This window comes from Henckelia pumila, chromosome 3 (assembly GCF_033568475.1).
Source record: "Henckelia pumila isolate YLH828 chromosome 3, ASM3356847v2, whole genome shotgun sequence".
Taxonomy (NCBI): Eukaryota; Viridiplantae; Streptophyta; class Magnoliopsida; order Lamiales; family Gesneriaceae; genus Henckelia; species Henckelia pumila.
The window spans coordinates 184,127,184-184,139,504 of record NC_133122.1 but is presented as its reverse complement, the minus strand read 5'-3'; the positions used below and the strand labels follow the sequence as shown (position 1 = coordinate 184,139,504).

The 12,321-nt window shown below is 39.7% G+C and overlaps 1 protein-coding gene across 1 annotated transcript; it reads left to right on the top strand.

The window, feature by feature from the left end:
* The first annotated feature begins 3,318 nt into the window (after positions 1-3,318).
* LOC140890131 (uncharacterized mitochondrial protein AtMg00310-like) lies at positions 3,319-6,168 on the top strand. Its single transcript, XM_073297891.1, has 3 exons — positions 3,319-3,428; positions 5,470-5,527; positions 5,944-6,168. The coding sequence occupies exons 1-3, from the start codon at positions 3,319-3,321 to the stop codon at positions 6,166-6,168; spliced, it is 393 nt and encodes a 130-aa protein (XP_073153992.1).
* The last annotated feature ends 6,153 nt before the right edge of the window (positions 6,169-12,321 follow it).

Below are 12,321 nucleotides of genomic sequence, written 5' to 3'. Positions count from 1 at the left end.
GTTACAATTCTCATTACAGGAATTTTAATATTTACATTTCGTCCTTCCCTTTCCTGTCTTCTTGTCATGTTTCCCTCTATAGATTCCATTCAGATTTCCTCCCTATTAATGCTAAAAAAAGGTTAAAATTTGTGCATCTTTTGCTGTTGATGAAATTTTGTTTAAAAGAACGTTCGTGAAGAAATGGTTTTGTATTTGTGTAGATACCATTTCAATGTCGCAGACTCAAGGCTCCGTAAACATGTATAAAAAGGGAACGAAAATGGCTTACATATTAGTTGTGTGGCGTCAGCTCTAAACCTCTGGGCCTTGATCATGGATGCTGGGACAGGTTTCAGTTTGCAAGTGTATGAGCTTTTTGCTGTCTTTCTTCTCAAGTTTGTTTATTAAACTAATGTTTATTTTTATGACTTCTTGTGTCACTTCCTAGCTTGGCCTTGTTTCCTATCCCAACAATAATGTTTTCGGGTTCTTATTAGGATTGGATCATGGAGTAGTAGGAGAGAAATTATTACATGTGCAATAGCTGGTTCATCTAATGGAAGTTCGGTGGTGTTATATCTAAAGGTAGGTTGAAGTTTCTCTTTTCTTGTGATTTATGTCTTATGCCAGCTCACTTTCATTTTTTATCATGCAATTCTTTATTCTCTCCAGTCTTAAATATTCATGTGGTGCTTCTTGCTTAGAAATTAAAATTCTTGTTTGCTCTGAAAGAGGAGGAATCCAAATTATAAACGTGATCACCAGAAAGCTCGTGGGCTAAGTGCATGGAAACGTGGAGGTATCATCGGTGTTGTTGCACTAACTGGAGGAACCTTGATGTTATTACTGGAGGTATACAAACTTTATCACTCATTAAATAATTGATTAACAAAGTCATGATTGTTAAATCTAGTATCTGGAAAGAAATTATTTTCACATTCCTTAATTAAATGGATCACAACTTGATAATTCCAATCGCTTAGTGATAATTTCATAATTCATAGTTCATTTGATAATTCCAATCGCTTAGTGATAGTTTCGTCATTCGTAGTTCATGTTCTTTTACTGATAAATATGTGTTTGCTTTTACTTTTCATTTTAATCTATTCATATTTGTTTTATGTTTGTTTTTATTTTTAATAATTTACAGTATGGAGATACAAATTAAAGGAAAAGAGATTGTTGCGGCTTTTATGAAAGCTTGGGACGCTAACATGTGCTAAAGGAAGGAATAAAAGTTTTTTGAGATTAATGCATAGTTTTTTTTCCTAGTGTTCATTAATTTAGAATTCGATTATTTTTATATTTGAATGATTTATAAGATTGGAAGACTCTATATTAAATTTTATTTTACAAATTTTTGAATTTTGAATGATTTATAATATTAAAAATTTGTGAATTAATTTTTTTTTTTTGTTTTTTATTTGAACAAAGACAACGCTTTTTAAGCATTGTCTTTGCCAGAAAAGACAACACTTTTTTAAGCGTTGTCGTTTCCAGATACAACAATGCTTAAAAAACGTTGTCTTTTCCAAAAACAACAACGCTTTTTATAAAAGACAACGCTTAAAAAGCATTGTCTTTTTTAGATAAGCGTTGTCTTTTCCAGAAATGACAACGCTTTTTCCGCGTTGTCTTTGAGCGTGGTCTTTTACAACACTAGCTACGACAACGCTTTTTCAGGAACATTAACAACGCGGAAAAAGCGTTGTCTTTAGCCATTTTTCTTGTAGTGTTTGAAATGTTGGATGCTTGGATGCCATGATGTCTTCATAATTTCAGAAACTGTCGCAACATGTTTGGCTTGAATTTTTGGTATGATTGTTGGTGTTGATTTGGATGGTGGATTAGGGGCTACCATGGGTTAAATGTAGTTCACATGGTGGTGTTAGAAAGGCTTGAAGTTTGTGCTTGGGAGTGGTTGGAGGTGCATTCGACTTTGATGAGAAAGGGGTTTGGTTTTGATGGTGGCTGGGGGGTTGCCTTCAAGCTGAATTTAGGTGGATTCAAGGTGGGTGGTAGGTGCTTGATACGAGGTTAAATGTTGTTCATAATCCTAGGATTAGTGACTTGGGAGTTGGGAGATTTATAGCTAAGTTCTTGGTTGGGTTGAACTTGGGGCATGATCAAAATTTCAATAAGGGATGGTGCTGTCAGGAAACGTACGACTAACGCAGGATTAAAAGTATAATTTGGGTAAGGGCTCGGGTCTGGAATTGGTCTAGAATATTTGGAATATGTCGGTGAAAGCGGAAACCAATTCGGTTAAGTTTTGGTCGATTTCTAAGCAATTGAAGAAATAGGTACAGAATTTTGAAATTGAGTGATGGGCTGTCCGAAATGCATTTTTTTATAAAATGATTGGATATGAATAATCCCTCAAGGATGATTTCCTTATTTAGTCATAAGTGACACGGAGTCGTGGTTTCAAGCGAAACTCTTTTTGAATGAGATATGAGTGAGTTATAGGTTTTACGGGCGAACTGCTCGAATTTGTCTTAAGCGCTACATTATGGTTTTGATTTCCCACCCTTTGGTTTGCTCCCTAAATCACCATCCCGATCATCCATGTGTGAGTCATATGCATGATTATCGATTAATATTTACATGTACTTCATATTTACATATGCATGCTAAGTCTCATATTCATGAATGAAAGAAAGTATTTTACGAACGAAGTGAGATGATTGTGACTACATTCATTCATTTGTATGTGTGGGGATGGGAGACGTTTTGGCCTCCCTTACCAAATCATTATGGATTTCCTTACCTTAGCATGTGTTCGTATGGAGCTGAGAGATATCTTGGCCTCCCTTACCAAATACAAGGCAAGATTGGGTTGGGTGTTATCCTGTCCTCCTTGCGGCATAGTGCATTGCAGCCATTATCATGATCAAAATCACAGAGTCACAATTCAAGGATCTAAGTTAAAATATTTATGTCTATGTTTCAGTACGTTTATTCAGTTATAGTGATTATATTTGACTTAACCATGCATATGTTTCATTCATGTTCACTTGATTCCTTTAGAAATTATTTATTTAAGCTACCAGCTATGGAAGTTCCATTGAATAATTTAGCAGAAATAGATAAATGCCTATTACAGATTGAGAATGTGGAGCCAATAAATGAGATTATTGATGGGTCTCGTCAATATTGCTCAATTAAGGAACAATCTGATCAATTTAGGGAAGGGTCTTCTTCTAAGATTCTAACCCGATGGGAATCAGGTGAAGCCTCAGGGTCCTCGACGGCGAAGGTAGTCATAAATCCAAATAGCCAATTGCAGATCAATGTGAATGAGATGATTGGTAATCAATAGAAGAATAATAAGAAATGGAAATGTTTGGCCCGAAACAATGGCCTGACAATATGGAGAAAGAAAAAAAGGAAATATGGCAAGGGAAGGAAAACGCCAAAGAGAGCAGTTTGAGGGCATACCAAAGGTGAGTAAAAATTCAAAACAGAACGTGAATCCATGAGTGAGATTTTTTTTTGACCCGGCGGTGGCTGCTCAGCAGCTCCTTCGATCATTATGAATTTTTTTTTTTGGAATGCACGTGGGCTTAGGAACCCACAAGCATTCAGAGAACTTAGGAGAATTATTGCGAAAAGTAGCCCGAATTTGTTTTTTTATATGTGAAACTAAACTATATAAAGCTCAATATGATTATTGGCGTTCCTGCTTTAAGTATAAAATGATCTTTTACGTGGATTGTGAAGGTAGAAAGAGCGGTTTGGTGTTGATTTGGAAGGAGCCGTTTGATGTACCATTTGTTCTTATTATAGTGGACATATTGATTGCATTGTTTCACATGAGAATAAGATTGTAGGTTCATTGGGTTCTATGGTAATCCTAATCCGACCCTTAGACATGTCTCTTGGGATCTTTTGTTTAGATTATATAATCTGCGTGAACTTCAACATTTATCGTGGTTGGTGGGCGGAGACTTCAATGAAATTATGTATGAGAGTGAGAAATCAAGGGTGCCTTGAGTTTTACAGCTAAGATGTCTGCCTTTAGAGATATGATTAATTCGTGTATGCTGCGAGATATGTCCGCAAAAGGGAATCCATTCACTTGGTGTAACAGAAGAATTAACACGAAGATTATTTTTTAGCATCTTGGCAGGTTTCTTTGTAACTTTGAGTGGCAATTAATCTATCCTACCGCTGAAGTTACTCATTTGGATTACTATAGTTCAGACCTATAATAAATCGATTCCATTTTACAAGATTAATTTGCTAATCATGTCCAGATTTAATAAAACATGATTAAGAGATTTTAATTTAATCTAACAGACCAAGGAATTGGGTTCAAAACTCCCGAAAAATGCTTAATGAGCTTAATTGGGCTCGGGACATTTGGAAGGTCCGAACTGGGATCGGAACCTCCGATCCGATCGAAACCAGCGAAGCCAGTTCGGAAGATTTGGGAGCGATCGGAACGTCCGATCAGGAGATCGGAGCTTTCGATCTACATCACCAGGGACGTGGCATTAGAGCTTGTACACATAGCTGCATGCAGGATATCGGAACCTCCAAAGTGCATATCAGAGCTTCCGATCGTAGCCAATGGTCATGTTGCATGCATGCATCGATCAGAGCTTCCAATCAGGCGATCGGAGCTTCCGATCGTGGTCTATAAATAGGGGTCCGAGGCCTAATTTTCATTTGATAATTCCTCACCTCCCCTTGGCCCATGTAGCTCGATTCTAAGAGCTTTTGGGTATTATTTCTGTAAGAGCTGGAGTAGGTAGTAGTTTTTAGATAACGGACAATGTCCGTAGTAGCGGCCAGGTGGCGGAGCTTTGGCGAGGTGTCTAGGGGTCGTAGCGAGGCTGTGCCCAGGCTCTAGGGCATACAACATCAGCGGGCTGACGACGAACGAAGGTATGACTTTGGTATCCTATAGTAAATAGGGAGTAGGCTATAGTTTATTTAAGACTTTTAGAGCATGATAGGTGATGTTTGTCATGCTAGATAATATATGGTATTTATGTATTGTAGTGCTGCATGGTAGGCTTGGACCTAGAGGGGAGCTTCTAGGATCTGTCTTAGTAAGGTATGGAAGTATTATTCGAGATATCCAGATTGAGTATGCATGTATTATGTGTTTGCATGTATTATGTGATTGCATGATTTATATGATACAACATGTCATGATTATATGTTATATACATGAGAATATTGATCCAGTATCTTTGAGATATCCTGTAGTAGTAGGGCGCTCACCCTACGAGTTGTGGATTGTTGGATACGTAAGTCTTGTATCAGGTCAACATTATGGTTGGACACTTGTACTAGTATCAGATCACCATTATCCACTGGGTATAGGAGCCACCTCCTGAGGCGACGGCGCAGAGTGCTATATACCCTGGGTCGGTCAATGAGCTAGTTTCCTGACCTGAGTGTCTTGTACCCAGTTCATTTTCATACATGCATGTATAATATCGTATACTCATACTCTCGCATTGAGCATGTTAGGCTCATTTCCGGTTATTTTTCTGTTGTCTGGATACCCCATTCAATGGTGCAGATGCAGGTAGTTCTCTTGAGGATGGGGAGGTTAGGTGGTGAACAATGCTGGATGGCAGGGTTGACCACTAGGTTTTGCTTATCTGGTATTTAGTTTATTTTAAAGTTTCGCATTTACTCTGATTTAGATTTATTAATTAATTGCATGCTTAAGACATCCTGCATATCTAGTTTTCGGGCTTGAGAGAGAGACTATACAAGATTAATGGATGGGCCTCGAGATTTTTCTCAGCAGGGGGCAAGGAAATACTTATCAAATCCATCCTACAAGCTATTCCATCATATGCAATGTCCTATTTTAAGTTTCCAATCTCTTTATGCAATGAGCTGGAGCAACTTTGCGCCAAGTTTTGGTGGAGTTTGAATTCTAAAGGAGGAGGATTTCATTGGGCAAGCTGGAAAAATTTTTGCATTCCAAAACAGTTTGGTGGAATGGGCTTCAGAAGACTGCTTGATTTTAATAGAGCACTGTTGGCAAAACAAGTTTGGAGGATAATCCGTGAGCCTAATTCTCTTAAGGCTAAAGTGCTTAAAGCTCGATACTTTAAACATGTGGATTTTATGGATGCTTCATTGGGATCACAACTATCTTATATTTGGCGATCAATTGTGTGGAGTAGAGATCTCTCGAAAGATGGTCTCATGTAGAAAGTATGAAATGGTCATCACATTAATGCATTGAACGATGGATGGATCCTGAGGTTGGCAAGTGGTGTAAAAACTAATGAGAGAATAATTTTTTCATATATCTCAAGAATGATTACATAAGATATTTATATACAACAATAAAGACTAAAGAAAGATAAAAATTACGAATAATAAAAGATTACAAGATAATAGAAAACATAATATAAAATAAATACACAATATATTCCAATAGGCCCCCTCAAAATGGTGGACTCATAGATCGAGCAACAGAGCCCTGCTTTTTAGAACTCCAGGAAATAGGAATAGGATCGAGAAACACAATATAAGCACCGGTGGACGTGCGATCATCCACATCACCAGCCCAGTTCGCATCATAGTAAACATGGAGAGATAGAGAATTGTGACGCTAGAGAAGAAGAACATAGGAACACGTACAATTGAGGTAGCGCAGGAGCCGCTTGACCGCCCCCCAATGCACAGAGGATGGGGACTGCATAAAATAAGACAGCTTGTTCACAACAAAAGCAATATCCAGGCAATTAAACGAGAGATACTGTAAACTACCAACCGTTTGACGATACACTGTGGAATCGGCAGGGGGCGAGCCATCAGACTAGTGGAGCGCAGGGAAAAAAGCCATAGGAGACTGCGCCAAGTTTGAGTCTGCCATGTTAACTCATGTAAGGATATCAAGCAGATACTTTTTCTGAGAGAGATGGAGGCCTCCTGAGTAGGAATCCACTTCAACTACAAGAAAATAAGACAAGGAGCCAAAATCCTTGACAGAGAACCGACAGCTTAACTGATCAATGAAGTCTTGGATGACGCCAAAATTATTTCCCGTGAGAATCAAGTCATCAACATAGACAAGAAGATATATAGTAACACCCCGAGAACAGTAAATAAAAAAAGATGTGTCAGCACGGGAGGCAGTAAAGCCAAGATTGACTAAAAATTGTCGAAGAGCCGTGTACTAGGCACGGGGCGCCTGCTTAAGACCATAAATGACTTTGTTCAACTTGCAGACATATGAGGGAACATTAGGATCAACAAACCCAGGCGGTTGCGCGATATACACAATCATCTAGTTGACCTTGCAAAAAAGCATTATTGAAATCCATCTGCGGAGAGGCCACCCATAGAAAACGACAAGGGATAAAAGAATGCGAACTGTAGTGGGTTTTGCCACAAGACTAAAAGTATCAGTGTAGTCAAGTCCAGGACGTTGATGAAATCCCTTCGCAACAAGGCGAGCTTTATAACGGTCAACAGAGCCATCAGGTTTCCGCTTAATCCGAAACACCCATTTGCATCCGACCACATTTTGAGAAGAGACAGATGGAACAAGATTCCAGGTGCCATTGCAAAGAAGAGCATCAAACTCCTCAGACATTGCGGCACGCCAACGGGGATCCTTGAGAGCTGTAGTGTGCGATGATGGCTCAGATGGAGTGGTGTCAGTGACAACAGTGAGGGCAAAGCGAGGGTTGGGTTTGAATATATTATTTTTGGAGCGGGTAACCATAAGATGAGAGGTCGAGGGTATGGGTGGGGTGGCTGTGGCTGGTTCGAGAGGTGGCTCAAGAGGCCGAGGGGTAGTGGGGCGGGGTTCGAATATGGGTGGAGACTGGATGGAGAAGGTGGGTGGAACGAGATATGGCGCAGAAGGACAGGGAGGTGAAGAATCTCCAGACTGGTAATCCTCCACATGAACACTACCAGGCAGCACTTCAGGAGGATAACCAGCACCAGCGCCACCACTAGCAAAAGGATACTCAGACTCAACAAAAACAACATGACGCGAGACAAAGATTCTGCCAGAGGAAGGCTCAAGACATAGGCACTCTGGGTAAGGGAGTAACCATGGAAGACACAGGGAGAAGAGCGGTGGGAGAGCTTATGCGGAGCGTAGGGGTGAAGCCAAGGATAGCACAGACACCCAAAGATATGGAGTTTGGAGAGATTAGGAGAAGCAGCGAAAAGACATTCAAAAGAGGATTTGTAGGAAAGGTTGTGTTTAGGTAGCCGATTAATGAGATAAACTGCAGTGGCAAAGGCATACGACCAGAAACGAGTAGGTACTGACGCATGGTGAAGGAGGGCAAGACCTGTTTCGACAACATGACGGTGACGACGTTCGGAGTAGCCATTATGCTCAGGAGTGTGAGGGGTGTGGTTAGGTGAGAAATACCGTGCAAACCAAGAAATTCTTTGAGGGCCAGGAATTCATCACCATTGTCAGTGTATAAGGTGATAATAGTACTATTAAACCGTTTTTCGACGATAGATTTAAAACATTGAAATACATAAAGAACATCTGATTTTCGTTTTATGGGATAAAGCCATATATATTTAATGTAATGGTCAACAAATATAACATAATATTTATAACCATCACAGGAAAGAACTGACGAAGTCCAAACATCATAAAAAACTAAGTTGAGTGGAAATTGTGAAGAAAGAGATGAGTCATGAAGGTATAATTTATGACTTTTATTGCACTGACAGAAATTATAATTAAATTAACGTAACGAATAACTAAAAGATGATAATGACTTAGACACAACTAACTGACGTAAGACTCGATCAGACGGGTGACCAAGACGACTGTGCCAGACGGGCAAGGACACGACAGAGGACGAGAATGCCAGTGGTGGAGAAGGCGTGTATGCAGACCAGGAGTAAACACCGCCTTTAAGTGGACCCTGATGGAGAATGGCCCCGGTTTGAGGATCCTTCACCTGAAAGGCAGTGGAAGAGAAAACAACAACATCATTAGATTTGCAAAGTTGAGAGACAGATAAAATTTGTTTATTAATGGAAGGAACACAAAGGGCATGTGAGAACATCAGGGAGCACGAAGTAGAGGGCGGTGAGAGATAACCTGTGTGAGTGATGGGAAGACCAACACCATCACCAACAACAACACCATCAGAGCCAACATAAGGAGCATGCATGGAGAGATTGGCAAGATCAAACGTCACTTGGTGAGTGGCACCAGAATCAAGGATCCAGTCAGATGGAGAGGATGAGGTAAGCATGTAGGCAGTAGAATGGGAGGCTGGCGGGCTAGGGTGAGGTGCATGCATAGGTGCAGAAGCTGGCAGATACTGAAAATCCGGACAGTGGCGAGAAGAGTGGCCCTGACGACTACAGAGCTGGCAGCGCCCGAGATATTGGCACGGCGCACGCTGACCAGGCTTCGACTGGTTGGGATTCGGCGGCGGCCGAGAGGGCCAGGATGGCGGCTGACCACAGTGGGTTGCGGGACGACGGCAGACGGCGGACGACGGATGGCGGTAGGAGCCGTTAGAGTGGACGAAGGATAGTGTCGTGGCTGGAAGGGGGACGGTAGCATCCTGGTGAGCAGTAATATGAGCTTCATGATTGAGGAATTTTTCATATAACTCCTCAAACGAGATTGCAGTGTCCCGCGCCTGGATGGCATTGGCAAGTTACTTGTAGTCATCATCCAGACCATGGAGAACCTTGATGGTAAGGACTTCAATATCAAGAGGTGCATTCATGAGAGCGAGTTCATCACCTTTGGATTTGATGAACTGCATATATTCAGTAATGGACTGAGAGCCCTTTATCGGATTTCAAAGTTGCGTCTTGAGTTGTGTGATGCGACCATGAGAGGGCTTGCCCTAGGTGAGGGCAAAAGTGTTATAGGCTGCAGCAGAAGTGGTGGCAGTTGCAATAAACGAAATCAATGAAGGAGACAACGAGCCAATAATGATATTCAGGATCAACTGGTCTTGGCGGATCCAGGAGGTATACTCAGGATTGAGAGAGTGAGTGACGGCGGCGGCGACCGTGGTGGCGGTGGTGATGGTCTTGACCGAACAAGGATGAGAGCCATCAATAAAGCCAAGGAGATCATGACCTGTGAGGAGGATCGTGAACTGCAGTCGCCAAGAGAGGTAGTTCGAAGAGGTGAGCTTCAAGGGCATGTGGGCAGCAACATCGAAGGAGATTGGAGAAGAAACATTGCCGGTGGCAGCCATAAAGTCGATCGGAAAAAAGAAGAAGATTTTTCGATGACGGGATAGCGGCGACGGCTGGAGGCTAGGGTTAGCGTTTATTGGCGTAGGCCGTGTGCTCTTGATACCACGTAAAAAATAATGAGAGAATAATATTTTCATATATCTCAAGAATGATTACATATGATGTTTATATACAACAATAAAGACTAAAGAAAAATAAATATTACAAATAATAAAAGATTACAAGATAATATGAAACATAATATACAATAAAATATACAATATATTCCAATAAGTGGAAGGAGTACTTTGGGTAGATCGAACCAAACATTGATGGTGAAAGAAATTATCAATCCAGATCGTACTTGGAATGTGAACAAGGTGCGATCTCACTTTCCTCACTTTGAAGCTGTAATTATTCTTAATATACCTTTAAGTCACTATAGTTCGGATGATATACGTTACTGGAAATGGGGAGTTAAGGGCCAATATTCGGTTAAGTCGTGATACCTTCTTCAAATTGGCTGCTACAATACTCCAGAGTTTCAGTCTGGATACACATTGGAATCATGGTGGAAGTATATCTGGATGCTTTATATCACTCAAAAGGTTCGGATATTTTTTTTGCGTGCGATTCATGATTTTATCCCCACTAATTTGAATTTGCAGAGGCACCGTCTCGCTATCAATGGTAGTTGTCTGTTTTGCGGAGTATAGGAAACATCTACGAGTCATTGTCTATTTTTCTGCCCGATGGTGCGTAAGGTTTGGAAGTGTACTGAATTTTGGTCATATTTAAGTAAGTGTAGTATGTTGTCTCTTATTGATTGTGCATTATTGGTACAAGATAAATTTTCAAAGAAAGAGTTTGAGTTGTATGTGATGTATTCTTGGGCCATATGGAAAGATTGTTGTCGGATTAAACATGAACAACTTAAGCAACATGTCTCGATTAAGATTGATTGGGTGATGTCTTATGTGATTGAATTCCAGAAAGAAAGGGATGCAAGTTTGATATTTTATAGGGATAATTACCTAAAGGAAAAAACATGGAAGAAACCGTGTGTGGGAGTTTTTAGACTTGATGTGGTGCAGGGTACAACAAACTCAATGGATGTTTTAGTGTGGGTGCTGTGATTATATATCATCTTGGATTCGTGCTGCTTCGGCCAGAGGTATTCGTCACCCTGGATCAGTTTTGGCTGTTGAACTCAGTGCAATTTATTTTGGTTTGGTTCTGGCTATTCAAGTTTTTAGTTTGGTGCAAGCTTTCTCGGATTCTTCCTTAGATGTCCAAGCGGTGACCTCAGCTTCGAAAATTCTCTAGCCTGAAGGCAGCATCGTTTCTGATGTAGTAACCCTGTTAGATCAAGACAGATTTGGTTGCTTAAGTCATGTAGGTAGAAATGCAAACAAAGTAGCGCATTGTCTTGTACAATTTGTTTTATCTATTCCTTCACCTATGATGTGGGTTTAAAGATCATGTCCTATTTGGTTGGTTGATGTAGCAAAGATTGATTTAATTAATGAATAGATTTGTGTGATTCTTAGGGGTGAGCATTATTTCGGTTAAACCGAATTAACCGACCGAACCGAATGAATTTGGAAATTCGGTTTGGTTAATTCGAAAATTCGATTTTAGTGTTAAGAAATTTCGGTTAAAAATCGGTTAATTCGGTTCGATTTTCGGTTTTCATCCTCGGTTAAATCGGTTAATTCGGTTAACCGAATTATAAATACTTAAATTTTGAATTTTTTTATTAGACTTTATATATAATTTATAATATTTTTAATAGGTTTATATTTAATATTGTACTTAATTTTTTTTATTTTAATTTTTTTAAGCTTAATGTGTTTTATTATGATAAAAATATCATATTTCAATCATTAAGTTTATAAAATTTTTTATTTTTTTTTAAAAATTTCGGTTAATTTGGTCGTTTAATTCGGTTCGGTTAAATCGATTTTAGCATAAATTCGGTTCGGTTCGGTTAGCCTAAAAAAAATTTTGGTTAACTCGGTTTCGGTTAATTCGATTCGGTTTTTAACCGAATTAACCGAATGCTCACCCCTACTGATTCTCAAAAAAGGAAAACGAAAAACGATCAAATAAATTAAAAGTTTGAAATGATATAAATAAAATAAATGAAATAGAATAGGAAAA

What these genes read in the sequence shown, in the direction of transcription:
- LOC140890131 (XM_073297891.1), top strand. Translation starts at nt 3,319, where the DNA reads ATGGAAATGTTTGGCCCGAAACAATGGCCTGACAATATGGAGAAAGAA. An exon ending in AGTTTGAGGGCATACCAAAG is followed by an intron (nt 3,429 to 5,469) that starts GTGAGTAAAAAT and finishes TGAGCATGTTAG; the next exon opens with GCTCATTTCCGGTTATTTTT. An exon ending in ATTCAATGGTGCAGATGCAG is followed by an intron (nt 5,528 to 5,943) that starts GTAGTTCTCTTG and finishes ATTCCAAAACAG; the next exon opens with TTTGGTGGAATGGGCTTCAG.